This window comes from Oryctolagus cuniculus, chromosome 5 (assembly GCF_964237555.1).
Source record: "Oryctolagus cuniculus chromosome 5, mOryCun1.1, whole genome shotgun sequence".
In the NCBI taxonomy this organism is placed as follows: domain Eukaryota; kingdom Metazoa; phylum Chordata; class Mammalia; order Lagomorpha; family Leporidae; genus Oryctolagus; species Oryctolagus cuniculus.
This window is the reverse complement of record NC_091436.1, coordinates 22417625-22434018: the sequence shown is the minus strand read 5'-3', so window position 1 is coordinate 22434018 and position 16394 is coordinate 22417625. Positions and strand designations below refer to the sequence as shown.

At 36.3% G+C, this 16394-nt stretch overlaps 1 protein-coding gene across 10 annotated transcripts in view; it reads right to left on the bottom strand.

The window, feature by feature from the left end:
• Positions 1–953: 953 nt before the first annotated feature.
• The window catches only part of SHPRH (SNF2 histone linker PHD RING helicase), a 98138-nt gene continuing 82697 nt past the window's right edge, over positions 954–16394 (bottom strand). For 8 of the 10 annotated variants that reach the window (XR_007923169.2, XR_011388945.1, XM_051855282.2 and 5 more), the window contains 5 exons: positions 13415–13507; positions 11764–11850; positions 10868–11046; positions 5894–5974; positions 954–4757 (listed from right to left, as the gene is read on the bottom strand). Coding sequence is in view for 8 of the 10 variants with exons in the window: in XM_051855282.2 (XP_051711242.1) it covers positions 4661–4757; positions 5894–5974; positions 10868–11046; positions 11764–11850; positions 13415–13507 (537 nt within the window). In the remaining 2 variants the exon portion in view is untranslated. Of the gene's footprint in view, positions 4758–5893; positions 5975–10542; positions 10767–10863; positions 11047–11763; positions 11851–13414; positions 13508–16394 lie in introns of those variants that run through there. The other 2 variants (XM_051855284.2, XM_070074612.1) reach the window with 2 other exon arrangements.

Here is a 16394-nt window from a genome sequence, read left to right as displayed (position 1 = left end):
ATAATGATAGGATTAAGTGTCAAAGGGTCACATAAACAAGACTAGTGTCTGCAAATACTAACTGATAGAATTAAGAAGGAGAGAACGATCCAACATGGGAAGCAGGATACACAGCAGACTCATAGAATGGAAGATGTCCTAAACAGCACTCTGGCCTCAGAATCAGCCCTTAAGGCATTCAGATCTGGCTGAAGAGCCCAAGAGAGTATTTTAGGCATGGAAAACCAAGACACTGTGGCAAAAACAAAACAAAACAGAACAAAAAAACAAAAAACAAAACCCTAAATGAAAGATCTCTGTGAGTTAGATTCCAGTGGAAAGAACAGGCCATCAAAGAAGGCAGTACCTTTCTCTGAAGGGAAGAAAGAATTTCCACTTTGAATATGGCCTTGTCTAAATAAGCTCGGTGTTTGTGAACTCAAGAGGTACCATAGCCTTGGCAGCTCATGACAAGAGCCTCTGGCGATTACTGATGTCATAAATAAGAGTGTCAATTGTTAAATCAACAATGGGAGTCACTGTGCACCTACTCCCCATGTAGGATCTCTGTCATTAAGGTGTTGTACTATGTGAATTAATGGTAAAACTACTACTCAAACAGTACTCTATACTTTGTGTGTCTTTATGGGTGCAGTCTGTTGAAATCTTTACTTAGTATATACTAAGTTTATCTTCTGTATATAAAGATAATTGAAAATGAATATTGATGAAGAATGGGATGGGAGAGGGATGGGAGATGGGATGGTTGTGGGTGGGAGGGAGGTTATGGGGAAAAGCTGCTATAATTCAAAAGTTGTACTTTGGAAATTTATATTTATTAAATAAAAGTTGAAAAACAAGCAGGTAGGAACAAAGGGGATGGAGAGGAAGACCATTAAGAAAAGCCCGAGGCAGAGACAGTTACTGAGTATAATAACTAAGAGTAGTCATGTGCACAAAGGATCAATAAAAGGTAAGAGAGGCTATCTGATTTTATTCAGCAGGAAAAGCATAAGCTGCAACACAAAGAATTTGCTTTTAATATGACAATGTCAGTTTCAACAAACAGAATCAATCTTGAGGGTCACTATATTACACAATGTAATAGGGTCTGAATGATGATGTGGGGCCCTTGTTATCCACAGATGAGTTAAGACGTCCTCCTGACAGGCTATCTGAAGGCAGTAGAGACTGGAGTTGGCAAGTTTGGTTATTGCCAAGTTCTTGTGCTATTTTCTGTATGTGACACTATCCCTTCTATATCTCAGAGGCAATACCACATACCTATTGTGAGACTTCAGTTCCCTCTAGGGTTATCACATTCACATAGTGTTCCTCTAATGCAGGGAGGGGGGCAATGACCATTTGGTTATTTGTGGGCCAGTGTATCATTTGTGAGCCACACAGTTACCAACTTAAAAATCAGCCTGCTATAGATTTAATGAATTTCAAGACCTGCCCACAGTTGCCTTGGCAGAGCCAGACCAAATGATTTCGAGGGCCCTGTACAATCTGTGGGCTGGACGTTCCCCACCCCTGCTAATATCAGGCTTGCAAGTGGCTCATATCCTGAAGTTAAATAAACTTATGGAATTTGAGCACATTAAATCTTGGAAGGGATACTTAATCAGAGTTATTCTTCCTGCTCCTCTTGAAAGGTTAGCTTGTTAATCTTGTACTGCTAAACTCAATGTCAATAAGCATTTGTTTTTGGAAACAACTACAGTTTCTTTTTAAATTTTAATCTATTTAAGAGACGAAGTATGAGAGAGAGAGAGAGAGAGAGAGAGACAGAGACAGAGACAGAGACAGAAAGAGAAACACTCTCACCTGCTAGTTTGCTACTCAGATACCTCCAATAGCTGTGGCTGGGCCCAAAGCTGGAGCAGAGATCTCAATCCAGGTCTCCTACATGGGTGGCAGGGACACAATCACAGGGGCCATCACTGCTGCCTCCCAGGGTCGCTATTAGCAGGAAACTGGAATCAGCCAGAGCATGGAACAAAGCACTCCAATATCGGACAGGGGCGTCTCAACCAGCACCTTAACTGCTAGGCTGAATGTCTGTCCCTGTAACCAACTACTGTTATTTGTAAAGTATCAGTAATTATTTTAAGATTTGTAATTTATAGATATTCAAGTGTTTTGATAGGGATTAGTTTCTAAAACTAAGTACATGGTTCATTCTGCTGAGATCATACATGATAAGAGAAGTCCAAACTACAATAAACATAGTAAATTTTCTGCATTTGCAGTAAAAGGCTATATAACTGGGTTTATATAGTGTACATTGTAGTATACTTATAATAAAAATAAATCATTCAGTTTTGGTAAACTCATCTGGAGTAATTTAACAGACAATGATTTCCCAAGTCTAAACACATTGAAGTTCCAAAGATTAGGGCTATTCTAAGGATAGAGGCTCTCATTTTTTTCTCACTGATTCATTAGTATATTCATTAAGAACAACTATTTATAAGCAGAGTGAAATTTCAGAGAATATAAAACGATAGAGCAAAGAAATATAAAAGTTCTTTTATTTACAGACAGGAAGATGTGGGGATTCAGTCTCTATTTGTTTTGAACAACTGGAAGAACTGTCATAATTTGTTGAATAATAGATATACATAAAATATAAGATTCTGTAGTATTAGCAACTTTGACGTCTTTTGTTGAAAAACAAATGAAAAGTTTGTATGTTCTATGGCTCAGAAATTAAATAATCCCATGATTTCAATTTCCACTAAAATATTTATAAAGATAACTTATAGAAATAAATAAGAGCAGTTTTCCTTTTTTACAGATAAGTAGACATATGTATATATACATATGTGTATACACATATATACATACACATATGCATATGTATGTATATATGTATACATACATATATTATATAATATATATATGTGTATATATACTTTACAAACCTGAAGCAAACCAAATTGTTTTCCCTAAAACATACACAAAAAGGAATACTAGGAGACAAACAAAAAGAAATACTTAGTCTCATTATTAAATTAAAATCATGGGCCTTCTGAATCTCAGCATGATGTGATTTATGGAAGAACAGGAGATCTGGAGTCAGGAAGCCTGGGCTCTACTGCTTACTTGCTAGTCATGGCAAGTTAATACTTCTGAACCTCAGCTGTCTATGTTTAAAACAGGAATGATATATCACTTTCATTGGACTGCCAGGCAAATTAAACACACAAATGTATAGTAAAGCTCTTTAGAATATGTAAAGAGCTACAAAAGTAATAACTTTGTTTAATTTCATATAAAAGAATCAATACGTATCTCCCTTCAACTGAAGAATAAGCACCAAAAAAGTGTGTGTGTTTTCTTCAGTAGAATTATGTCACCCTATAAACCTAGGGTAAGGAAATGCACCTTATCTAAGCACCAAAAAAGCCTCTTGGAAGAATGAGATCCAGGGGATAATTCTATTACAGTTTCTGGGCAGCAAGTAGGAGCTGGCTAATGAGTCCTGAGGGTCATTTAAAATTCTGAAGGCTCAATGAAAACAAAATAAAATAGGAACATTTACAGTACATCACATGGCTATGACACAACAAGCTAACCATTATTTAGTGATTTCAAAGTCCATTAATTCTTCACAGAAGAAACACCTGATTTTTACCACTTGGAATTATTTGCTGACATGAACAAGGCATTCTCTTATTCAAAAGCATTCAACCAAATACTAGTCTGGAAAGGAAGAATGACAAACAAAATAACAAACTTTACCATAAGTGCAGATATCAGTGGCTAAAACATCTAGTTACAGAAGAACATGGTAAAGGAAAAAAAATCCAACACCTTAGTAGAATAATGATAGAAAAAAATCTTGCAACATTTTCATGTTATAATACAAATGAAAACCACAAAATGACCATATTTATATATATATCAATCTTAAGACATATAAAAATGTAAGAAAAATTAAGAGTACAGAAAGCTGTTAGGTAATTTCAAGGTAAATATTAATACATTTAAAAATGTTAAGAGTTAACTGTCTATACTCACATCACTTAACATATAATAGAAATATGAAAGACTTTCAGTATTTGATTTTTGGTAGTAAGATGCAAGGAAAATGAATAATTTTCTACTGTTAATTTATTGATAGGAGTTATATTACTGTAAAGTTGCTAGGCATGGAGTAATAGTCTAAACCTACTCAAAATAACTAGGAGTTGTTATAATCCATCATTTCCTTAAAATGTCACTAACAAGATATTAGTGAATCATGTGGTAGAGATACTGAAGGCTCTTGCAAAAATGTTGGTGGAATATAACATGTCATATAAAACTAGACTTAGTTTCCTTTTCCTCATATTCCAACTTTTTTTTACCACTAATATTATCAAAAGGAACATACACATTACCTCTTTTAATTTCCTAGCTTTATCAGATATAGATGCTCTTTGGGACAAAAATAAAAATTTTATTAGGAATGTAAAATAAATCTAAATCTTTACAGATCCTTGAAACAGTATATTGAAAAGGACTCAAAAGTGCCAGACCAGTGTTCAGCCAAGCAAAAAGAAAAAAATTCATTCAACTGTGAACAGCATTTACTGACATCTACTGGATTTTTTCCCCCACTTAATGATTTGCTCTACAGTCATGAAAATTCATCACCACACTAAACTCTGATGATCCAATCAAATGTAGTTCATTCAAGCTCCTCAGTTTCTTTGGTAAACAGGTCTGCTAGGTCAGCAACGGTCAAGACGGAGGCCTCAGAATGTTTCCCTGATGAGTTTGTGTGACTGCAGTTTTCCGAGGAGGAGCAGCATCAGAAAGAAACCCCAAGGAACCAGTGATTAGATTTATATTAACAAAGACCAGACATACATTTGTTCCTAGGTTTTTGTGACTAAGTCATAAGAAACTTCTCCAAGAAAATAGGCAATCAGGTCATTTTTATACCTTGTCAAAATTAGTGAAGACTTGCATATAAAATTTACAAGCTTTTGACATAACATGTTTTTCCCCCACAAATTAGTCAAAACAAAACAAAAAAGGCAAAGAACTAAAATCAATAACTGCTACTGAGTTTCTCACATTATTATATTTTTAACATCTAGATTTAATTTATTTCATAAGAATTTCTATAGCTCTCCTAAATGCCATGTTATTCAAGCAGTTTAAATAAAGATCACTCAAGTCTGTTACACATAGAAATAAGAATAAAAAGTTTTCACAATTTGGATGAAAAGCTCTTGTGGTTGCCTCCTTCCTTTTCACAAACCACCCATGGAAAACAATTTCTGGTTTCAATAGCAGAGAAGCTATTCAGAGTAATTTGAAATAATCCCTTCTAAAACAATCTCTTCCTTGGGTATCCTGCAATTTTACCTATCTCATAAGGATGTACAAAAGACACTGTATTTTCAAAGTGATAAAAAAATTTTGCATTAATACTAGGAAATTTTATGGTTCCAAAGGTAAGTTTTAAAAATTAAGACTGTTCTAGTCCCTTTGCTTTTGTTCTGCCTCTGAACTGACACCACACATTACCAGCCAAGTTTTTAAGTTCAGGTTTTCCTATTTGCAAGTGACTAACACTTGTGATGCATAAAGCTATGACACAAGTTCAGTTTTACACACACCAGACTGAGGATTTTAGGTTGGCTAGCAAGGTGGATTTCATTTAAAAAGTAATGCAATGCAGAAAAGGAATTTTAGATAGATGAAATTTTTTATATTACAATCTATTAATAAGTTAACAAAAATATTCAGAGCATTAATTGGGAAACATTGAATAGGTAAAATGTCACAACTTGCTTTTCAAAAGCATTTGTGTTGAAATATTTTGTCGTCATCTATGTGAAGAAGTTCCAATGCACACAGAAATTTAACCAAGAAAACCTCCCCCCTTTACTCATAGTAAACTATTACCTACCTCCTCTCAGCAGTTTTCAGCATCGCCTGCATTCTTTCTTCTATTGTTGATTTAATTAAGAATCTGTGTACAATAGTAGGTCTAGAAGGTATATAACAATTATAAGTTTAAAAACATCCTCAAACAGATTAGTACATAACGACTTCACATGCTACATCTACATTGACCAATCAGTTGGTGCTCACTTGTGGCAGATGTCAAGGTGCTGGGAGGCAGGGGTTGGTAGGCAGTAAATAAAATTAACTACTTAGTTTTTATGACCTGACATGCTAACGAAGGGAGACAGACAACAAAATACAAGGAAGTAAGAAGGCTTAAAGTACAGATAATGCATGAGGAGGCTGACATGTAATTTCCAACTGAGTGACGGGAATGCAGCCAGTAAGCAGTGAAGGAACAGGAAGAGCATCCAGAGGAGACAGCCCATACATACACAGTCCCCAGGAGGAGAAGACACTGAAAATGTTCACAGCATATTGTAGAGGAGGGAGAGGGATCCAAGTGAGGTTGGAGAGGTTTCAAGGAGCAGATCCTATAGGGTCTTACAGGACAGAACCAGGAGTTTGGACATTATTGTGGTTATAATGGGAATTCCTCAGGAGGTTTTCTGCATAATTTGATTTATATTTGACTCTACTTTAGAAATGCCTTTGCTGGGTGTGAGAGGATGGGCTATCCTGCAGTAAGAATTAAGAAATTTTTTTATCACCCAGTAAGGGAGGGTGCATTGTACTACGGTTGGATCCATGGAAAGTCAGCAGATTTGGAATATCTTTTGGAGGTGCAACTGACAAGACTTCAGATGAAGGAATGTCAAATGTAAAAACACAAACATGGAAGAACTTTGCATTTGTGATCTAATATGCTACAGAGGACACTGCTACTCAGTAAGATGGGGAAAGCTTAGGGCCGGTGCAGATACAGTATGAAAACAGCTTTATGAATGCTAATTTGAAACATGACCCAGTAGATAGGGAATCTAAGAGGAGGTATGGAGCCCACGGAGTCACATACAAGGATAAAAGGGGATATATGAAGCTGGGTTAATAGCTACTGGAGCATGGTTGGGCTGGAGCTATCCATCTGAGAGTTACTCATGTACAAATGTTCCTTCAAGCCCTAAGATTAGATGAACCCATTTAGGGAGTAGACATAGAGAAAGAGAATCCTCAGACTACTGATAAGAAGTAGGTCAGTAACAACCTTATGAGCCTCATTTCAGTGGTATGGTGAGGACAACAACCCAATCAAAAAAGTTGAGAGAGAATAGCTGATATGGGGGTGGTGATAGAACATAGGGAGTACCTTTCTTATTTTTAAATATGGATAATATTGATATATTTATTTTGTGGTGTTATTACAAGAGAAGAGTCCTTAAGAATATGAGAAGCAGTGGGATCTGGCACAAAGAAATGGCTGGCTTTGGAAAGAAAACCTATTCTTACAGACAATACATGCACGTTCCTAACTAAAACTAATTCTTACACTTCAATGCTAGGTCTCATATCCTGTTGCCTACTCTAGAATACTGTTCTAATATTCTCTGTAGTCTCTTGCTTCATTAGACTTTTTGTATCCAACCAATTATCATTCTCTTATTATTTCTGATTTGAAAAGAAACAAAACACTGAACTCCTGATCTCATTCTCTTCCTTTTCTCTACATCAAAGCTCCTCAAATATTGGTCTATCAGCTACACGAGTGGCAGTGAGTTGAGGTTAAGCACAGACTGGAGGAGTCAGGCTGTGCCTGAAACCTGCTACTACTTTCCTAGCTGTGTGACCATGGAAAAGTTACCTAACCTCTCTTTGTTATGTGTTTATTAAGAAACAGATAAAATGCGGTCCTCTATTTTGCTCCAATTGGGCTGTAATCTTCACCACTCCAGTTCTCATTTCTTATCTTACTTGACATTTCGACAGTACATGATACTGTTGATCACACCTCGTACTTGAGTTTCCTTACTTGGCTCCCAGGACACTCTTGACTTCTGGTTTTCTTCCTAAATCACTGTTTGATCTTTCTTGCCTTGGCCTGTTCCTTTGCTTCTGCCAGAGCTTTTTAACTTTGTTGTCTTGGAGTTTAGTGCTTGGTCCTCCTCTCCATCTATACTCATTCACTCCCTAGATAAATCTCATTCAGTCTCATGATTAACAAAACAAAACAAAATAAAATATTATATGTTGCTGACTTCCCAATATGTAGCTCTAGGCTAGACCTCTCCCCAACTCTGGACCTGTACATTCAATTACAGAATAAGACTTATTTCAATTTCTAATTAAACATCTCAAACTTATATCTAAAGTAAACTTAATTCTTTTCTCACCTAACCTGCTCTAACCTGCAGTCTTCCCCAGCTTGGCTGACAGCTGCTTTATTTTTCAGATTGTAGGCCAAAGACCATGGTATTATCCACGAACCTTTCACACCCTACACTTCTAGTCTGTCTCAGATATTTTCAGTTCTCGCTTCAAAATCTATCCAGAACTTGAGCATTTCTCACCATGTGCAAAGCTACCCCCTGCAGCTATCACCAGGATGACTGTAATGGGTTCCACTACTTCAAGCTTTTGCTCTCCTTTATTCCCCTTCTTCTTTGGCCTGAACACAGCACTCAGAAGAATTCTCTCAAAACTTAGATCCTATCACTCCTCTGTTCAAAGCCTTCCAACGAGGGAATAATCTCAGAGTAAGTTATTGCCTATTGGACCCAATATAATCTCTCTCCCTCCCAAAGCCTATGGACTTCATCTCTTCTCTGCCCTTGGCTACTTTTACTGCTGTAACTTGGGAATCTCATGACTAACTTTCTCATTTCTTTAGAGTCTTTCCTCAGATGTTACCTTCTCAATAAGGCCTTCTGTGCCTTCCCTTCCAGTCACCTGCACTCTTTTAATTTTCCGTATCCTGTTCTACTTTCCTAGTGCCTAATATATAGTATATATTTTGCTTATTATATTTAATGGTTATCATTTGTCCACCAATCCCCTTATAAACCAGAATATAAGTTCTATGTGGGTATCCCACATGCCTAGAACAATGTCGAGTACTGAGAAGGAGGTTATGTGGGTACTGATGCAGGCAGACTATTCAATTTGATGACAAAAAGGCTACTCAATCTAGGCGTCTTATGTTTTCCTTGTATAAGGACCTAAGATCATCATCAAAGAGGAGGAGAACAATTCAGAAGCCTTAATACGGTCTTCTCAGAAAGTGGAAAAAAATCAACTTACTAGGAAGCACAGTAAGATTGTTGGGTTTGTTAAATGGGCCTCTTTGGACTTATAGTTTTAAATCTGAGATGAGTACAGTCTATACTTTCAGAAAAAAAAAAAGCTGGAGACAAGAAATCAATGTTTAAAACAGAACATAATCAACAGAAAAACAAATGGACATAACTGTATTTTAAATGACACTTGGAGGTACTTTAGAACAAGCTTGTATATATTAGTTTTGTTACTTTGCCATACTTTTCTAAAGGTTTGTTTGAGGATCATGCTTCCTTTTGTTTACAGAGAAGTTCCATTTCTGAGTATGACAGAGCAGACTCATCACTCTTTTTCTCATACTTTATACTGCAGTCATTTTCCAAACTTCTAACAGTCCCTAAAACGTCATGTTGCTTACGACTTCTGTGATTTTGCATGTGCAACTCTCCTTGGCTATGTGAATATTCTTTTCTAGTCCAACTGTGAAATACGTATTACTTCAAGATTCAATCTAATGAAGTCATTCTAGTTCTCTAGGGCACAAATAATTACTTTTGTTAACAAAGTATCTCTATGATTATATTTTGTCACATTCTACTACAGTATTTTTAAATTATCTGTTTCCTATTATATCATGACCTTGGAGAAATAGATTATATCTAAGTCAATTTCAATCTTCAGTATTTTGCATAATGCTTGACATATGCCAGGTGCTCAATAAATATTTATTCAATGAGTACTTAGTATAGATTTCTTTTTTTCTTCCTTTTTTAAATATTCAAGGCATCTAACATTTGGATGTAATACATTTGGGAGGCCTTATCAAAGATAACTGTACATTTTAAGATTTGATTAAAGATAGCATATACCACATGAAATTCACTATTAGGCTTGGTTGCTTACTAAACTAATCTAACTACCTATTTGACCTAACCCAGGGAGATGTCTTTTCCCAGGGTAAAGGACTTAAAAATAAGCCATTTGTTTCCAGTTGTGCCTGAGGTATAAGTTTTTAACACGGGCTACTTCAGACAATCAAAAATCAATTCTTCACAAAGTATTGATGGTTGCCTTCTATTCTGAAATTACCGTAAGTGTTTCTAACTTTTAACATAAAGGCTTTTAACATAAAGCTTTTAACATAAGGCAATCAGATTTTTGTAGGAAAGAAGACAAAAATCAGAATTTAGGAATTTACTGCTTGGAGGATGGACTGGGTTTGGAGAGATTAGATTTTCTGCTGGGCAGGCTGGAACTCTCATGCCTTTTGGTCATATAGTCATGTTCAATGCTTAAACATTTAGTAAATAAGGAAGTACAGGTTGAGCATCCCTAATCTGAAAATCCAAATTAAAAAGTGCTCAAAATCTGAAACTTTTTGAGTATGGACAGGACACTGCAAGTGGAAAATTCCACTCCTGACTTCATGTGATAGTCTGTGGTCAAAACACAGACACACTGAAGATGTTGTAAAAAATTATCTTGAGGCTACACGTATAAGGTGTTCATGAAGCACAAGTGAATTTTGTGATTCTGTGTCTAGACTTGGGTACCAACCCTAGATATCCCATTATGTATATGCAAATATTCTAAAGTCCAAAAAACCTGAAATCCAAAATGCTTCTTGGTCCAAGCATTTCAGAGGAGGAATACTCAACCTGTAACTAAAAACAAATAGGCTATGATGAATATAAATGAAGAGTTTAAATGCTGCCTTGGTATCTAAAACCTGAGGCAAAGTGAGTAATGTTCATTTAATTCTTACTTTGTTTGTCCAATTCGGTGCACCCGCCCTATGGCCTGAAGCTCATGGGCAGGGTTCAATATGGGCTCCACCAAGAGAACATGAGTTGCTTCAATGATAGTCAGTCCATTAGAACCTGTGTGCAGGGGCAGCAGCAAAATATTGATTTGGGGATCATGTTTAAATGCTGAAAGGTTCTCCTAAAAAAGAAAGGTACATTTTAATTTTAGCTGGATCAGTTCAAGTAAGAGCAGTATTGTTATAGCTCATGTTAAAGATGTCTAATGGTATCCATTAAGTACAAAACATAACTATGAAAATTAAATCTAAAATTACCAATTTTAGGAAATGCAAATTAGTTGTTTCACCTTAACTTTCAATGAATAAAAGTATCACCTAAATGCTCTTGTTCTTTATAACACATAAAGGAATGATAATATGTATGTGATATATTCAAGCTGAATCATATGAGCTCAGAGGAAAGAGTGAGAAAGAATAAATATACTAAAGTGAATGTGAGGTAAGAGACATGACTCTGCTACATTTTCAGTTGATCTTTCTGTGAGTGTATTTCTTAAGGTGTGCATCTGTTACTGTACTATGTGTGATATAAGGACAATTTTGATTGTGTGCAGTTTTGACTGACACAGTGTCTTTAGAACCTAACCTGAGGGACGTGAGGCTGCTCCCCAATCAAAAGACAAATCATAGGCAATCTTTTCCGATTAAAGGGCTTTAAGTTAAGTCTTCAAAGAAAAAAAGAATGATCTTGCTATGGGCATAACTAAAAAGATGAAAAATATCTGTCTCCTTACTGGGTTTTTAAATGATAATTTCATAATTAATCAAGACAAACTCTGCTTATGTAGATTATATGACAGAAAACAATGAAAAACAGGAGTAAAATCTTGACATACCTGAAATGTCTTAACACGACTAATCTGTGCAAATTCCATGTTATTGTCAGTGAGAGCTTTTGAAATAATATCTAATACATCTTGCCACTAAAACACATAAAACAAAAAGATATTTACACAATTTTTGTCTACATAAGATTTGAAAGTAACTTTTATACCTCAATGTTAAGTAAATAAAAGCAAAACAAAACCCTTAAATATAGCACCATCAACCATCAACATTATTTCAACATTATTTAGCTTCATCTTGAAACAATATTAGGTTTACTTTTTTTTCTGGTACTAAATGCTTGCTGAAAGGGTTAAAAAATAAGCATCTCTGAAAACTGAGTTATGATAAACAAATAACAGAAAAAAATGATTGTGCACTTAATAGATGTGTCTACTTGTCTGTAAAAAATGAAAACTAGGGTTTTTACTCAAGTAGTACTTGATGCAGATTTTTCTTTTTTTTTTTTTTTTAAAGATTTTATTTATCTTATTTGAGAGTTCAAGTTATAGACAGTGAGAAGGAAAGACAGAGAAAGGTCTTCGTTCCATTGGTTCACTCCCCAAGTGGCCGCAATGGCCGGAGCTGTGCAGATCCGAAGCCAGGAGCCAGGAGCTTCTTCCAAGTCTCCTATGTGGGTGCACGGGCCCAAGGACTTGGGCCATCTTCTACTGCTTTCCCAGGCCATAGCAGAGAGCTGGACTGGAAGTGCAGCAGCAGGGACTAGACCCAGTGCCCACATGGGATGCCGGCGCCACAGGCGGAGGATTAACCTACTGCACCATGGTACTGGCCCCCAGATTTTTCTTCTTAAGTTATCAAATTAATTTGAGAAATGATTCTTGAAGGTTATGGATTCAAATCTTAATGTATTAAATCAGAAAACAAATGTATTAAATCAGGAAACAAGTAAATGAATGTAAAATCATAAAATATAGGAATTAGAAAGTCTCATTAAATTTCTTTTACCCCTAATGGTAAAGCTAAAAACTTGCCATGGGACTCCAAATCCCATTAAGTTGGCAGGTACCAATGCCGTCTTACTAGTTAAAGTGATCAGTTTAAGTTCATAACTGATCATAAAGGATTAAGTGTCAAAAGGATCACATAAATAAGACCAGTGTCTGCTAATAATAATTGATAGAATTAAAAAGGAGAGAATGATCCAACATGGGAAGCACGATACACAGCGGACTCACAGAATGACAAATGCCTAAACAGCACTCTGGCCTCAGAATCAGCCCTTAAGGCATTTGGATCTGGCTAAAAAGCCCATGAGAGTTTCTGAGGCGTGGAAAGCCAAGACACTGTGGCAAAAAATGACCTAAATGAAAGATCTCTGTGGGTGAGATCCCAGAGGAAAGAACAGGTCATCAAAGAAGAATGGGATGGGAGAGGGAGCAGGAAATGGGAAAGTTTGTGGGTGGGAGGGTGGTTATGGGGGGAAGAACTGCTATAACCCAAAAGTTGTACTTTTTAAATTTATATTTATTAAATAAAAGTTTTCTATTAAAAATTCTATTTTATGGTTATGCAAAAATTAATATAGAAAAATCTAATAGTAATTCTACTATGGTAAACATTAAATATTACTTCTCAGATATAAATTCATGAGAGATAACTGGTCTGAGTAAATATTGAAGATTAAAATGCTGACTGTACCGTTGAGAACACCAGTGCTTTAGCCCCTGGATCTCTAAGCTGTATTTTCATCAGAGTTCTTACCACGGCTTCCACTTTTGTAGAATGGCTACCCTTTGAACACAAAGAAGAGAACACATCACTAGCAAATAAAATTCAGCTAAAACTGGAAAGAAAAAGCAGTAATATAAAACTTTTTATTATCAAAACTATGTACATTCAAATTGATCATCAGATGGATATGTGCTTACTCTTTTTCACTCTCTGTGTGTGTGTGTGTGCTTTTTAAAAAAAGATTTATTTATTTGAAAGGCAGAGTGACAAAGAGAGGGAAAGATACAAGAATGTTCCATTGCCTGTTTCACTTCCCAAATGGCTGCAACAGCCAGGAGCTGGGAACTCCATCTGGATCTCCCACATGTGTGGCAAGGGCCCAAGAACTTGGGCATCTTTCATTGAACAGGTGCATTACAGGAAGTTGGATCAGAAGCAGAGCAGCCGGGATTTAAACCAGTACTCTGATATGGGATGCCAGCATCAGAAGCAGCACTTTAACCTGTTGTGCCACAACCCCAGCCCCTATTTTGTGTTCCCTGCAAATTTTTTTTACTCTCAAATTGCAGAAGTTATCGAATTTACACTCAGCGAAAACAGGTACACACCAGAAAATCATACAGAGGTAAGACCTTAAAGGTAAGATTTTTTCAATTATGTAGCTAGGTTTTAAAGATACTTAACTACAGTTAGTTTACATTAGTGAAAAAGAATTTATACTCAAAATTCCTCTTCACCTAATCTCACATATTTCAGACACTATGAGATTAGCAATGTTAAGATTACAATGAATAGGGGCCAGCACTGTGGTGCAGTGCCCTGGCCTGAAATGCTGGCGTCCAATATGGGCGCCGGTTCGAGACCCGGCTGCTCCACTACTGATCCAATTCTCTGCTATGGCCTGGGAAAGCAGTAGAAGATGGGCCCCTGCACCCACGTGTGAGACCCAGAAGAAGCTCCTGGCTCCTGGCTTCAGATTGGTACAGCTCCAGGCATTGCGGCCAACTGGGGAGTGAACTATTGGATGGACGACCTCTCTCTCTCTCTCTCTCTCTCTCTGCCTCTCCTCTCTCTGTGTAACTCTGACTTTCAAATAAATAAATAAATCTTAAAAAAAAAAGAGATTACAATGAATAAAACCTGCAATGTAAGTAAATATTGAAGGATCCAATGAATAAAGAATACTTTGTTGCAATGGCATTACCAAGGACATTGACAGAGCTACAAATGTTGTATATTTAGAATGAAGCACATTCATACAAAGCTAATACTTAAAGGAGTGTTTCTTTGCATCTCCCATAACCATCTTTATCAGAAGAGTGTAAAAAATGAGAAAATTATAAAAAAACAGATAAGTAATGAGGGAAATATAGCATGCATTTTTGTAGCCCTTATTCTTCTGGAGTACTCTGGGAGACAGTGTGGCACGTAGCTGGAAAGCACGGGATTTTGAAAGAGAGAAATCTAGTCAACTCCCAGCTCTATAACTTACTCGATATGTGAGCTCTAACCTTCGGAAGCCTTTGTTTCCTCATCTATCACACAGGATAAATGTACCTACTGGCAAAGGGGGTTGTGAGAACTCCATGAGAAAATGCTCACAAAGTGTTTAGCCCAAAATTTGGCAAGGAGAAAACAATAACATTATCTTTCTGAGGCAAATATGAACACTATTAAATGACCTAGATCATACCACAAATGGGAGCAAATCCGATCAAAAGGAAGCAACAGTGCTTCCAAAGCAACCCAAGCTCACTCCTCAATATTTCCCATACATTTTTACACAAAGACGCACTCAAAGGTGAAAATAAAGAAGAAAGCTATACTAATTTCAAAAAGTTGGCAAGATAGAGCCATAGAAAGAGATTTAAAATTCTCAAGGTAAAATCCTGAAACTCCATTTATTTCTCTGGATATACAGACTTGCAATTATTCCTCCAATGTAAAAGAAAAGTATTAAAGGGATCTATTTCAGTCTAATAATCATCTCAAATGAGAGCCAAGAGAAAACAGGATATTAGCATAAAGCAGATCATTTAGGAATTTACAGAGAGTCACATCCATGTTTCTTGCAAGGTGTCTCTTTAAAAATTATCTCGAGTTTATGACACAATTTTTTGTAAGCAACACTGCAAACTAAACTGCTTATTCTGTATTAAAAGACCACAGTATTTTATCAAAATTTGGCCAGTGCAATGACACACCTCAATGATCCCTTACAAATGCTATAGTTCTGAACCATTTGATCAGAATCTGGTTAACTCCTCCTAATGAAAGACCAAGAAGGAAACCAGAAATTAAAGGCTTTGTTTGGTATAGCACTATGAGGGAACTTTCTAAAGTTTGTGGAAAAATGAAATTAAAATGCACATTTCCCATAAATTTCTTGAAGACCCACGGGGAATCAGATTAAGGTAAACACCCTTTTTTTCTAGCTCAGTGCTAGGGGAACCTTTTTTCTGTGTAGAGTCTTTTGGATGTTTATAATATCATCTGTAGAACATACACAATCATCAGCTTAAAAATTAGCTTGCTTTATCCAGAATTCTGTTGATGGGCATTTAGGATGATTCCAGGTCTTAGCTATTGTGAACTGAGCTGTAAACAGCTCTTTTATTTGCCAATTTAATTTCCTTTGGGTAAATTCCAAGGTGGGGGTTGGCTGGGTCATGTGGTAGGACTATATTCAGGTTTCTGAGGAATCTCCAAACTGTCTTCCATAGTGGCTTTACCACCAGCAGTAGATTAGTGAGCCCTTTCCCCCACATCCTCGCCAGCATCTGTTGTTAGTTGATTTGTGTATGTAAGCCATTCTAACCAGGGTGAGGTGAAACTATGAAACTATGGACAGAGAAATAGGTAAATGTTTACATATTTGAAGAAATCCAACAAATCAATAAGAAATGATAACCCAGTTTTTAAACATTGGCAGAGGATATGAATAGTG